Source organism: Lissotriton helveticus, chromosome 8, assembly GCF_964261635.1.
Source record: "Lissotriton helveticus chromosome 8, aLisHel1.1, whole genome shotgun sequence".
Classification (NCBI taxonomy): domain Eukaryota; kingdom Metazoa; phylum Chordata; class Amphibia; order Caudata; family Salamandridae; genus Lissotriton; species Lissotriton helveticus.
The window spans coordinates 19,817,989-19,832,849 of record NC_136069.1 but is presented as its reverse complement, the minus strand read 5'-3'; the positions used below and the strand labels follow the sequence as shown (position 1 = coordinate 19,832,849).

The window sequence follows — 14,861 nt, the reverse complement described above, 5'->3', positions numbered from 1 at the left end:
TGCGTGCTGGCCCCCCTTCTCTTTAATCTGTTTATAGCAGATCTGTCACAGACCCTGGATGAAACTAATAGTCATCCTCCAAAGGTGGGCGGCACGGCACTCAGCAATCTGTTATATGCCGATGACCTAGTTCTTTTCAGCCTCACCAAGGTCGGGCTGCAAAGGCTCCTTGACACACTGCTTCGCTACACAATAGCGAATCAATTAGAAGTCAATCTAAAGAAAACCCAAGTAGTCCCCTTTGGGAAGAAACGACATGTCTGCGGTGGGTGGACTTTCAACAACATAAGCCTCGCGATTGGTCAATCGTATAAATATCTTGGTGTCCACCTGGATTCAAGGGGCAACCTTTTAAAACAGCGTCACGAAATTGCAGTTAAAGCCACGACCCTTGCAGTATCTTTAACCAAGCTTTCGAAAAACCTCTCAGGTCCAACCCTTTCGCCCCTCCTGGAAGTCATGAGAGCGAAAATCGGCCCCACCCTATCATACGGGATAGAGTCATTCAAGGGTAAATTGAATACGGCCCTAAATCAACACACCACTAAAATCTATAAAAAGGTCCTCCAGTTGCCAACTTCTGCATCTGCTGCACAGATAAGACTGGAGATGGGGCTACCAAACTATGAGGTTTTGAATATTGGTGCATATCTAAACTTGTGTCACAAGCTGAGGCAGGCTAACCCAGGCTCACTAGAATCTCTAGTCTGGCTGGAAATCTCCCAGAAAAATCCAGGTGGAACGTTTGGTCGCCTTTTTAAGGACTACATTCAACAAATGTCAGCAGGTGACCTATGGGCTCTTAACCCCAGTCAGACAGCGTTTAAAATCGCCATCAAAAAATGTGTAAGAACGAGATCATTCATCACAGACAAAGCACTCTTCTCAAAACGCAGCCATTCTTGGGCCCTTGTAAATTCTTACAGTCGGCTACTCCCCGCCGCTTACTTTTCCTGCACATATCCACTGTATCTAAAACGAACCTTTATAGCCATTAGAATGGGTGATTGGCGTTTTCTGCAAGATTTACCTCCTTGGAGACGGACAGTGGAAGATCTAACCTGCAGAGGGTGCGGTAAAACAGCCGAAACATTGCTACACGTGGTTTGCCTTTGCCCAGCCTTTAACCTCCAACGCAGGTGCAAACTAAAACCCGAATGGAATAGGTTGGGCGCCCGAACCTGCAGGCAAGCCATCATTGTGGCTCTGAACCCTGAAAACACTGACTTGAATATCAGACTCACAAAGTTCATCCAGCAAGCTTATCGTAATTTTAACTTAAAGAGGTCCTGCTAAATCCTCCCTCTTATTTCCTTTTTCTTTTTTATTACTTAATGACCCTTACGATACATCCCAAATTTCTAGGGGGATGAAAAGAAAAGAATATGAGTAGTACCCCTAGGAGAATTGGGTCGTTTTTTAGTTGTTTGATATCCAACTCAGTGAGAGTAAAGAAAATGGGGTGAAGTTCCCAGTATATTAGATTTTAACTTTTGTACTATTTTTCTTTTTTTTTCTTTTTTCTTCTGGTTTTTATCCTTTATAAAAATAAAAAAAATTTTATGGACCTAGGAGGCTGAGGATGCGGAAGACCCCTATTTTTATCATGCCTGGCTAATTGACTGTCTTGTTGTTTTTATTTTTAATAAGTTGTATACAACGTGAACTATGTAATCCTCTTTTAAAGATATCTGTGTTATATCTAAATAAAGAATTTCTACTGGCCGGGTTCCTGGGACAACTGTCACTAAACTAGTATTGACAGGTATTTACCAGTGGTGCCCATCCAAGCACATTTGGTACTATTAAGTTACTGTTGCATCTGATTTAGTACGTTCCTAATTTGTTTTCAAATTGGTCCTCCAGATATTGTAATTTCCAAATGTAACGCGTATTTTTACAGTGCATGTTCACCCAAGGGTATCTTGGCGCTGAATAACAGAGGTTTATTGTTACCAGACTCAATGGTACTCATTGTATCGACCTCAGAAGGATGAAAGGACACATCAGGATTTGAACCTGTGACCAGGAGGTTGAACACAGGCCCTACAGTGGATGCATTAGTCCAGTAAGCCACCTGACCCCGCCTCTGTGGTGAGGTAAGTTAACCAAGACTCAGTCACATGCGCGCTCTTTAAACATTGTGTATGGCAAAGCCTGCCGTGATATTTTGTCCACACACACCTCAGACACTAAAAGGGGCACAACTATTACGGACTAGTCCACTGTAAACCAATGATCCGTACAGAGGTCTCTGGCCTGAAATAAACCGCTTGTAGCTTAGCAACGACAACCAACATTTTCATGATGGACTGTCTTATTAGCCTAAAGTACAAATTTACAGTAGAATTGAAAGTAGAAATTGAAATACAAAAGTACTGTGACTGTGGATAAATAGCTGCGTACAGGGCAGGTTTAAGCCTCTTATTCACGCACCTGTAGAACAGGTCCAATGTTTCCCATTTGATCTTCATCCTTCTCAAAATCATCCTCTTCAAGTAATAGGTTTTCTTCCTTTACTGTGGTAAAAATAAAACATGTTTTAATCAGCCAATATGCCACATACATGGTAGAAACGTGAGCCAAATGGGCCAGTACTGTATGTAAGAAAGAGAAAGACACTGATGCCACTGCATTTTTAGGTCTCGCGACCTGTCAATGCGCATGCGCATTGAGCGGAGCGAGACTATAGGGGCTTAAACAGACTTTAACTAACTGGCGATTTGATGCTGTGCCAGTGCGCTTTTAGGTCAATGCGCAAGCGCATTGACCTAAAATGCGCATGCACAGCATCAAATCATCCGCCATCTGTTCCCCTGCAGCTCTTCCCGCTCCGCCCCACAAGCTTCCCCCAGCGTGCGCTCTGGCTCAGCCGAGCCGCACTCCTCCCACACCTTTGAAGTGAAGCTTCACTTCAAAGGCCCCTGCTGCTTCACACTATATCCAGGCGTGTCGCATTTCTCCTCCCCCCTCCCCACAGCAATGCCGGCCGTACTTTCACTTTGACGGCTGCAGGCCGTCTCTCGTGTTTCTCCTCCCCCCTCCCAGTGTTTTTTGTTTTTTTTTTAAACTTGTTTTACTTGCGGTGTGACAGTGCCTTCTAATTGCTGGGTGAGCTTACACTCAAAAACTTTCACTTTGACGGCCGCAGGCCGTCTCTCGTGTTTCTACTCCACCCCCCAGTGTTTGTTTTTTTTTAAAACTGGTTTTACTTGCCATCATGCATCCTAATCCAAACTTCTGCAGTTGACTGACGTTGTGTGATTCTGTGTAAAGGACTTTATTTCACTATGGCTTCAAGTGTAAAACAACCATTGAAAATGCAATAGGCCTCACCTTTTATTAAGTTAAAGCCATTTGCTTTGCTAAACAATACCATTAGCTAAGCAAATGACTAACTTAATCAAAGGCGAGACCTATTGCATTTTCAATGCTTGTTAACACTAACATCTTCTAGGGTGTGCACTCTACACAACACTAAGCACACAAGAGGCAAACAGACAGTAATAGTGTTGTATACCCAACATCCAGCAAAGAACGAGTAGTAATGAGGAGGTCAGAGCCTGCATCAGAGAAGATACGGAACGCCCAAAGCGCAGAAAAGAGGGGGCAGAAGGGAACGGTCAGACACATCTGTTTCACAATACCAGGAAGAGAGGAGGCAGGAGCCGAGATTAAGAGCTCTTGCTAGGGAGGTGATCAAATAAACAAAATAAATTATAAAAATAGAGGAAAGCTGGGGAACTCTCATTGAGAAAGAGGTTCCACGTGACAGTTCATGAAGGGAGACACTATCGATCCCTGAGGGACTCTACAGGTGGTGGGGATCTTTTGTGAACTTGGAGGTGCCCACTTAAAACTGGTGCTGGTTCGACAGGTAGGAGCTTAAGGCAGTGAAGGACATTGCTGGTGAATCCTATTTGAGACTGCACTGTGCGTATGAGGATGGGCTGGTCCATTGTGTCAAAGGCAGCTGAGAGGTTCAGCAATAAAGAGGAACGAGTCATCTTCATCTATGGTCAAAAGGGCATCGTTTATGACGTGCGAGGTAGTGGTCTCAGTGCTGCAGCGTAATCTGTGCCATAGCATCAACACGCACAGTGTAAATGCATGTTATGCAAATATACATATTCTTATGAAAGCTTTTCCCATTATTCTGAGGGATTGTTGCTCCGTAGTAAGACTGTTTCAAAGGTACCAGTGTTATTCTGGGTCAGTATCTGGAGGACAGAAAGGTGTCTAAAGCATAGAGGAAAGACAGTACCAACTGGTATTTTTCAACTGAGGCTGATGCAATTAGATATAGGAGACAGTTGCATCTATCTTGATTTCCTTAGGGATAAACCTGGAGATATTTTGGAAACCTTATGTGACTCCATGAGTTTGGGCTTCCTACAAAGACTATAACAAGTGAAATGCATCCAGCATTGGCAATGCAGGGAGGAATTGTATTAGGAAGGATGCCTTACAAAACAAGCAATGGCATGGGAGGTTATGATTGGATCTGCCCCGGACTTACCAAATTTTCGTTTGCGAGATTTGTTCTTGCTCTGCGCTGCCTCCTCTTCTTCACTCTCTTCCTCGGTCTCGTCGTCCTCACTGGTGTTCCTGTTCTGCTTCAACTCTTTCACCAATTCCTCAATGGCAAACGGAGCCTGCTCCACAATGGTCTCAAAGATGCCCCGAGCGATGGCCTGCATGAGATGGTGGCTGAAGAGACACCACCGGGTTATTTAAATAAGACGCAACAAACCCTCACACAAGGCCTCTACACACACGAAGCATTAAAAGAAGGTCACAATACATATTACCCAAGACTTACAATCTACCAAGCCGTTCTCAACTAGCGGCATGCAACGGGGGGAATGATGAGGAGCACAAGAAGTTTATGAGGGCGGCATCCTCATCAGCAAAGTACTTTACTGAGAAACCATCTCAAGTGCATGGAGGCTCTGGGGCAATAAAATGGAGTTCACATTACCTCAAAATAGGTGTCACACAAGTTTCACAAACTCTGCTGTTCAAACTCACATTTTGAAAATGCATCCTATCCACAACCTTTGACTCCACCAAACAACGACACAAAATAGCACTGGGGTCTTCGAAGCTCTGTAGTATGGAACCGTAAACCCTCAGAAAGAACAGGGAGTGCCACCTATTGTGTTGGAAAGAGACAGAAGGCCCAGAGAACGAAGAAGCCATGAAATGCCACTTTCCAGGTTGGCCTTTCGACTGGATAACCAATTAAAGGGTGCAGTTTGTTTTGGGGAATGGAGCGGTGCCTTAGGTACTGCTTTCAAAATGGAACATGATTGGTTTCATGCCAGTACCCTGTTTCTGTTATGCCCAGAGTGGCACCACCATTATTTGTTAATCTCACTAAAAGGAGAATTTTCACAATAGGGAGGTTCCCTCTAACGGAGAGATGTTAAACTAATTTCTCATCCTGTTCCTAGAAAGAGCAAAATAACGCTTGCTGAAACCATTGTGCACTATATCCCAAAGAACGGTGAAGTGGTTCACATGTGAGCAGATTTCAGTAATGTAAAGCATGGATTGTAAAAAGGAAGCTCACTCACAGTGCCATTCTGTCAAGAGCAAAACAACAGGTGATGGACAGAATGCAGAACAATGTCATACATTCACCCCAGTACAAAGATCTGGGCCTAAATCCATCGTTTTTTTGCACTCCACACCACCCCAGTTCAGACATGGCCGTATGCAAATCAGCCTTGACCCTGAGCCTCATGGGAACAGTCCAGCCCGAACTGCCAAGCCATGCCTTCCCTGGACCGGAATCAAGCATCCTAGGACCGGTTTCTGGCTATCGGCCTTCATCAGCCTGGATAGCTTGACTCCAGTGGTGTGGAGAGCATGGGACTCACGTCTGAGCATACCCATCCCACTCGGGGTGACAAATGCAAAACAACAAGTCAAGAGTCAGTCATCGGAGAAACAGCAGTGCAGAACCATAGGTAAAACCTCAGATCTGACAAAGGATTCAAGGTGCTCGATCAGATTGAAGGTATTCTTCACAATGATTACAGAACCCAAGAAGTAGACCGAGATCATAGTCTTCCAAAAGCGTTGAGACTCACAAGCTTAACTTCCTGGACAAAACCTGGGAACTTGAAAAACAATTAGGGTCAAAGTTGCAAGTCCTCCTCTCCAAGAGAGGTCTTGGGCTTACTCCATGTTTGGGCCAGACCCCCTGGAGCTTCAAGCATTCTATAGGAATTTATAATCACCAAGCGATCCTTGCCCAGAGACGTTTAAGGAGATCTTTAATCTACATTGGGTTATACTCCTATCAGAACTTATCTCAATGAAGAGTTCAAACTGAACTTAACCAGGGATCCCATAGCATCATAAAAAAAAACTTTAAAAAAATTTGAGGACACTACATAACAAGTTAAAAATAATTTTTTTCCAAACTAAATATGAGTGAATCTTAATAACTGAGCGCGTCACGCTCTCAAATTACCACAATGGATTAAGTCTGCAACGTTACCGTTGAGCCAACCTAAAGACAAGCAGAGAGAGTAATAGAGCAGCACCTACTGCAACTCTTTGCTGCTTTTGATGCGATACATCATACCACTCCCCAGGAAGCTAGATTTTAATGTCAACCAAGGAAAAGGTTTAAACTGGATTGAATACTTTGACTCGGGGAGAACTCCGTCCCCCATCATCTTGACACCCCAGATCGACCTATATTCACATTTGACCTCAGTGAGGTCAAAGGGCACATTACTGCAACGTGTACTATCCTCATTGCTTGACCAAATGAGCTCCCTTACCCTCACAGGCTGCAATTGGTCTGATGACACCAAAATCCTTCTGCAAGTTTGACAAGTTATGGACCCATGTGACAAAGGTCTTCCCTCAAGGGACAGCTCTGTCAAAAGTGATCTTTACCATCTATGTTTGCCCTCTGGTGAAACGTTTTAAGTCTTGGAACTTCCTTTTCTACAACTATACTAAAGACTTGCAGACCAACTTTACAGTTTCTTCTCCCTCTTTGAAGAAAAGTGCAGGTTTGGAGTTCTTGTACTAGAAATGGATTGTTGAAGCGCTTAAACCATATTTACTGAAAGCCGACCAAGAAGAAATCGTGCTTGTGACAATCCTGCCTAAAGACATGGGGCCTGCTAATTGAAGCCAGAGACCAGCCAGCACCTATATGGGTCTAAGTCTCTTGATACTGATTAATCGGGAGCTCATGGTCTGATTTCTACCTTCTGCGACCCAGACAAGAGATCTTTGTTCATTTAAACTTGCCACTAAAGTGCAAGTTATTTCAGTAATTTTCGCGCAGACACTAAGTTTGGAGGTAAATGCTAGAAGGCCGGCCTAGGTTGTTGTTCCTGTCACCGCTGATGTCCTAGACTAACTGCACTCTGATGACAGCATTTAAAAGTGGCTTGCAGCAGAATAAAATATTCATCGTAAATCTCTTTGCATGGTGGATAATGCTTTTCCAGTAAGGGTGCTAGCCTCTTTAACAATGCTTCAAGAAACAAACATCTGCCTACAACACAACTGAGATCTGACACTGAGGTTTTGCTTTCTATCCCAACTTTTAGACTGACCAAAAGTGCAATGTGGAACACAATTCACAGACCCCTAAACAAATAATCAAAGCCCTGTGAATATTAACTGTACTCTCAAAACCTACCTATTTCAACAAAACTTTTTACTGTAACCTCCATCATGATTTTACTCTCCTCAAAGCCACCTGTTGTTTCCCATCCCACTGAAGTTTCTAACAAGCCCAATCAAGTCCGGCAACCAAACAAACTCTAGAGGGCAAATAGGGATACAATAAGGCATCACAAAAGAGACACTCCCACGTATATCCGAAGACAGCCAGCTCTTCACTGCCATCACATGAGGTATAGCTCAACACAGCAGAACTTACTCTTTAGTTTTAGCAGCGGTTTTGCAGAAAGGCTCAATGAACTTCAGATTTTGTTCGGCCAGGAGCTGAAATTGAAAAGCAACAAAAAGGGTGTCAAACAGTACTAAATCAGTCAAGCATCAAGCCAATGAGCAATAAAAGCCAATCAGATGCAGTGGTACAGAACCAATAGGACGCTTGGAATCAAGCCTAAAGCTAGAGGCAGAAAGCTATCCTGAAACAACTGACAGCCACACAGAGATACTGAGCTAGAGAACAGATAACCAACCTAAGGAAGGAACAGCAAGCAAACCGGAGGGAGCAAGCCTGAATCAATAACCACTCAAAGCAAACTGCAGACAGAGTATGATGGGGCAGAGCACTGGAAGCTCAGAAGCTACTGAATACTAGAGTCACTCGAAGGCAGCAACCCTGAATGTACAAAGTCTGAGAGCTAACCACAGGCTGTAGGCCTGAAGCTACTGGCCACCTACTGGAGGCAATAGGTGCATAAAGCTAGAAGGAACTGGGAGCCAATTAAAGGTGGGGAGCAGGTGTGCACATGGCAGGGTGACCAGGCCTTTTCCATCAAATATTTCTGCTCGACTATGAAGAACATTCATCACTGAAGCACTGTCCCACAGCTTGCTTCACAACAGCCACACAATACAGGAGAGGGGATTTTGGGCCCATGCTGAGACCAGAGGGTGATGTGTTTCCATGGATAAGTTGATTCTTTTTGATACTAGGACAATCAAAGGTATGGACCAACTTCAGGAAAAGAAATGCTGTGTCTCGTACATCCCCCACAACTAACCTGGAAACAATGTATTGTCCAATCAGATATTGCAGAGATTGCTAGGAATACATATACTTTGTAGGGTTGTATAACAGCAACTGCATCTTGTATGAAAGAGAACAGTCTTAAACGGACTAGCGACAAGGCTGTAGTTCTCATGTGTGATGGGCAATGCTCCGCCTGGTGCCCCTCTGAGTTGGCCATCAGCCTCATCTTATCTACCCTGGTAAGAATCTGGGAATATACTCTGAATGCGACCTAACCGTAACCACTCAACCAGACTTCGAAAATGTATTTTGCATTGCTGAAAAAGTTCAGGATGGTTGTCTCTTTGCTGCCAGACTGTACCTGCGAAGATCTTATACAGTCACTCTTTACCACCCCCAGACTATGCAAACCCACAATGCCTGCCGCTCCAAACTGTTAAAAATGCTGAGTCAAATAATTTAAAGCTACCCCAGTCACTTTGTTAATTCCCGGTTCGAAGAGCTGCATTTGGGTTTGCATCTGAAAGTAAGTAGTGTTTAAAGCACTTTGCTTAACACACAGCTTTCATAATTCTGGACCACACTATCTCAGACGTAGAGTTGCTCCATTCCGCCCTTCTACAGTTCTTCTTTTGGCTACCCTTATGCGCATACCTATCAAGAGAAGTAGGATGGTGGGGGTCTATCTTGTTCTTTCCTTTCTGCCAAATGATGGAATTCCTTCGCCCCTACATCAGTCAGATTACTTCAACTTTTTGTCCCAGGAAAAGATGTGTCTGTTACCCAACAATCATGTAGATCAGTAGTAAGAATATCCCTTAGTACCAGGATGCCCTTTCCTGGGTATCGGAGCACTTTATACATTTTCAGTAATAATAATAACAATATCAACTCTTTGGAAACATTGAGCCTAAGAAGCGAGTATACTTTATGAGGAAGAAACAAGAATCAAAATATAAGAGAAGCGGCTGCCAGCACTTCTAACGCTCACCATTAGTGCACAATCAGGTGCACTGGTAGACTTTAAGTGTGTGTGTGTGTGTGTGTTAGTTTCACATGAACAGCATGATAAAGCATTCAATACTGGAACTGGGGGAGGGGTAAGAAACTATGCGACTCTTTAAGGATCTGTAGAAAGGAGGACTTGTAGAAACAGGAGGCTTTGTGAAAGACAGAACACGGCTTATAGAAATAAGGCTCAAGAAGCACTGCTCTCACCTCCTCGGACCCCACTTTTGCCAGCTCCTCAAGGTAGATGTCAAGGAGATGATACCGTACCCCGTTGGGCGACTGGCTCTCACTGTGCAGTAACTCCTTTGTCAGCAGCTCAAGGAACGGCTCGACCAGGCTGGAAAAAAGTGAGAAGGATTTTTTAAAAAGTCACAGAACACCTGTTTATCTTCAGGGCAAGCAACAACACCACATAGACAAACAAAGACAAACAGGACAAAATAAAAACATCCCTGGGTATATCCGTCCTTCCATTTTTGGTGCCGCCAGCCTCTGCATATGTGGCCGTGTAGGCGTGTTACAAGTGTACACCAGGGGACGGTGATGCAATTCTACTGCCTGAATGACAAGGTTGCTATGAAAACTCTCTTAACATTTCCTGGCCTGATGATTATGTATCATGATTAAATGTTATTATCACTGAACTGACTAATGGTCACACCAGTTAGCATTTAAAACAAAATGGCATTAAGTGCTATTGAAAAACAAGTTATTGCATACCTAACTAGTAACAGAAGAACATTAGGTAGGCAACACTCACAACCAGACAATACACGTAAGAAAGCATTAGTGAGCAGTCTACTATGCTTCCGCTCACCCTCTCCCGAGGCCTTCCAGCCGATGTAGCTGCCTCTCCATCTCTATCCAACTTGAAAAAATTTCTCCTTCTGGAAGACCAGTCAGGGGCGCCGTACAAAGAAGACCAGAACATATTGGTCCCTTTTAGAGAGATGCCAAGCCTTTCAGCACAAAATTCGTAATTGCGCTCTGGTATTTTGAGTTGGTGTCAAAAGAGGGAGAGACTGGATTTGCACATTCGTGCTCAGATGCACGTCTATCTACATCAGATACTCGCGTGATCGAGGCAATGATCAGAGGCACCAGTCAGTAGACGTTTCCCAGTGGTGGGAGCCCTACCAATCACCACCAGGCATTGCATAGGGGATTTTTTGCAATATCCACCAATAGCAAAACGTGCTGTTGAGTGGAACGGTCAACCCATTTATTGAAGTCAAAAAGGTTTACATGCACACAATTACAACACAGCCACCCATGTGTGACGCGAACAAACAAGGCAAGGTCGACAAACTGTATCTAGAGGAACATTAAACAAGTAATGTATGTGGATGCAGCTGGAACGTGGTTGTGAAGATCCTTGCAATTTGGAAAAGTACGTACTGTGGCCAAACGTACAACGGAACCGTTGAGTATATATATTTTTTACTAGAGGGCAAAACTACTAATGCATCTTTTATTGTGCATAAACCTGGAATCAGAGAGCACATCACCCGAAAATGAACTAATTCTTTGCGCCTTTATAAAAGGCCAGGTCTATACAAGTCTTTTCCATCACATCCTTGCTGATGACCCCTTCAGACTTCACTAATCTTTATAGACGGGAACGAGAAAGTCTTGGAATCAACCCTTTCGGGCCCTTGAATGAGAACAAAACGACTGGGCAGAACTTAACATTTATAAATGCAGATTTTTCAAGACTGTCTTATTTAGGGGCAGTTATTTTTACCTGACATTTTACAGCAAGTATTAGTAAAAAAACTGAGCAAAATTGAAATTACATTTTTTTCTACACAGACTGTCCTCCAAGTATACTTTTATATATGAATTTTAACTATTTATAAGGGAGCTAACCTAGCTGTGAGCAAAGGAGCGTAGCACACGGAGGCAGCAGGATGCACTAACTAGGAAGGGAGACTAGTCGAGATCTTGCCCATAATTTCTGTAACCAGAGCAGGTGCTTGACTGACATCTAAGTGGGAGGACGCTTTTATGTTCCTTCAGGTGTAAAGTCTCTATGTGGCCCCAGCCTCAGTGCCGAGGGTTATCAGCAAAGAAGGAAACAAACCAACTGCACAAGGGTTTCCAACTTAGACCCTTGCAGTAGTACCAGATTTAGACAGCCGTAACTGACCTGTCCTCCCACTTGTTCTTTTTCAGCACTTGGAAGGCTTCCCGCAATAAGAGACGGCATAGCTAGAGAAAAATAAAAAGAACATGTTAACCTTGAGGTGGGGAAGTCGAGTCATTCAAAGACAAAAGGGCAACCAGACCATTCCTACGTACAACATATGCAGAAACCTTACCTCCTAGACAGACAGGTGACCTCAATGGCAGAAAGCGGACCCTAAAGGTGCACCATTACCACCCATCCGATTGTCTTTCATTTGTGCGGTCTGGTTACCTACATGACGTGGGGCTCGTAAAAGCATCCCTGGGTCACAGGTCGGTAATCCAGTGAACCCAAGAATGCAGAATAAGCTCGAAAGCTCTATCCCCGATCGTTTGCCACCCAGGTCTTTACGCCAGTAACAACTGTCAAATGGCTTTCCTTTGCATTTTCAAGTCTGCTGATATGGATGGTTAGCTCGAGTATCCAGAGGTAAGTTTGTGGAACCCAACAGCTCCAGCCCCAACCTAGGCAGGCCACAGGGCGAGCCAGAATACATAAAGAGAACTTGACACATGGAGTATTTCAAAGCGGTGGTTCATGCATTTAGGAATAGGAATGCTTCTTACCGTATAAAACTTATCCAGCCGCAGCCTGTCTATTCCATTCCACTCCCGGTTCATTGTCTGCCAGAAGGTCTTTAGGAAGAGAAGTTCTGCAAGACAGAAATAAGAAAATTAGTAATTCGGTCAAAGGTCTGTATCGTATAGTAAAAAACAGATGCTTGAAATTGATAGTTTTATAAAACATTGGTTGGAATGCAAAATTGTGAGTGAAAGCCTCAAAATTAAAAAACAAAACACGGTTTATGGTTAGCTGTAAGGTACAAGTGGGTGTTATGGAACAGGTCTAGGGAATAAGACAGAGTGATGGTTAGACAAGGGGCCAAATTTACACAGGTAACTTACACTTTTGAGGAAGGCTACTATTTTTCAGTATTCACACTCAGTGTAAATTTACTGCAAAAGTTTATGTTACAGGTCTCCACCCTCTGGCATATATAGCAATTGGCTTACTCTTGCGTGGGTGGGTGACATCCCACCCTAAACCCCTCCCACTACTCCATCCCCATTTACAGTAAATCTGCCCCTTTTTTAAGCCACTACCCTGTGTCCCTCCCACATTTACTACTAAAATGTAATCGCGTGTGGAGACTCTGCAGTCGGGGGAGAGAACACGACACATACAGAATTTGTGAATAGCGCTTTGTAGTATGTTTTGTAGCACTAAAAGTAGCAGTTTATGAATCAGGCCCTTAGTGCTTGGAAACAGGCATGGGATATGACGATCACGAGGCAAGTAATTACTTTAGTGTAAGGGGCGAGGTTTCGCTTTAATGGTCTTTAAAGCATGGCCAAATCCTTGCAACTGCTTTTATTAATTTAAAAATCGAAATAAAATTACATTTTGGACTTTTAAACTAGTGGCCAAACTCACAGACAGCAAGTTTTTTTCGAACTATGTATTTTGCTTTACCTTTTGAACTATTGCAATTTTAACCTTTAATTTCAAGCTTCCAGCCTAGAGTTAAGAATATCACCCATGCAACCTGAAGTCTCAAAACTAAGATTATCAACAGTGTATTTTCTACACTTACAGCTGCATTTGTTTTGTGGGTAACTCACTCCGGAGGATTCTGGTGTCACTCTGGTGTCACTCTGGTTTACACAGGGTAGTCATAATAAAAAGGAAGCACGCTCAGTAGTCACATTCCGCAGCCCTATGTCCACAGGCTTACACTGCTCAGTTGAAAGCGTTCAACCTTACTAAATGCTCCCATGAAGTCTTCGGCAGCATGCTGCAGTAAGCGGCTTCACGGTCACGAAAGCAATGTTCTGTTACATACACAACTGTGTTCAGTCTAATAGCGGAACAATGGCTTCTCTCGTACACATGTAGACAATAGTACTTGACCAGCAGTCCCAACCCTGGGCTTCGATGACTTGACAGGAGGAGCACTTTGTTAGCTCTACAGAGGAGATGTTACTTCAGCAGCACATTCAGTAGGGGCGGCTTCAAGAGTTGTGTTGGGCACTCATCCTTATGGGCATTGACCTCATGCACGCCACCATCACTAGACAGCAGGAGTCTATGCAGCATACGTTTTGCTTTCCCTTCATGGAAGGTTTGCTCAAGGCTAAAATTGACACCTGAGTGGCAAGGGCTTGTGTTTTATGTCTCTTGAGGGCGTTTTCTTTGCTACCAGTGCAAATGGCAGGGGAAACCAGTACTTTAAACGCCCCAGTTTACCCTAGACGGTGTATTGCCAGCAGCCCTACTGCCACTACCATGTAAACCATCCACTCCAGGACTCTTCTGACCCATGACCACATTCACCAAAGGACTACTACTGATCAGCGAAGCACCCTCCCACCCTCAATGCCTCCATTGACTCAGTCACATTCCTGGACACCAGGAAACAAGCTACCATCACGCCCCTGCTTAAGAAACTATTTGCTGACCCACCGGCACTCCAAATACAGACACATCTCCCTCCTACCATGCCTGGCAAGGTCTTACAGAAGCTAATCAACTGACACCGTACCAAACACCTGAACAACAACTAGCTGCTTGATGCAATGCAGTCTGCATTCAGCACAGAAACTTTAAAAAACCTTGCCACAAATTACATCTGCATGATCCTGGCCAGAGGAAACACAGCAGCCCTTATTTGCCTGGACCTCTCCGCAGGGTTTGACACTGACCCACACTCAATCCTCATCAGGAACCGGCACAAGATCAGCATCCAATGAACTGTTCAACGCTGGCTCGATAACTGGTATCGTGCACCTCGGAAGCCCACAAACTAGTTTGTGGAGTGCCTCATGGTTCACTGCTCAGCCCCACCCTCTTCATTGCATACATGATCCCTTTGAGAAATGACATACATGCACACATCAACATCTTCTCTCACGCAGGTGACATGCAGCTCCTACTTTACTGCCTGGACAGGAATCTCAACACAAGAAACAAGTTTAC

At 44.0% G+C, this 14,861-nt stretch overlaps 1 protein-coding gene across 1 annotated transcript in view; it reads right to left on the bottom strand.

The window, feature by feature from the left end:
- RRP1B (ribosomal RNA processing 1B) overlaps positions 1-14,861 on the bottom strand; it is a 94,485-nt gene that overhangs the window by 58,111 nt on the left and 21,513 nt on the right. Inside the window, exons 4-9 of the mRNA XM_078656402.1 lie at positions 12,452-12,537; positions 11,847-11,908; positions 9,905-10,034; positions 7,922-7,986; positions 4,520-4,710; positions 2,437-2,519 (exon numbers count right to left, since the gene is read on the bottom strand). Coding sequence (XP_078512528.1) covers positions 2,437-2,519; positions 4,520-4,710; positions 7,922-7,986; positions 9,905-10,034; positions 11,847-11,908; positions 12,452-12,537 — 617 coding nt within the window. The remainder of the gene's footprint in view (positions 1-2,436; positions 2,520-4,519; positions 4,711-7,921; positions 7,987-9,904; positions 10,035-11,846; positions 11,909-12,451; positions 12,538-14,861) is intronic.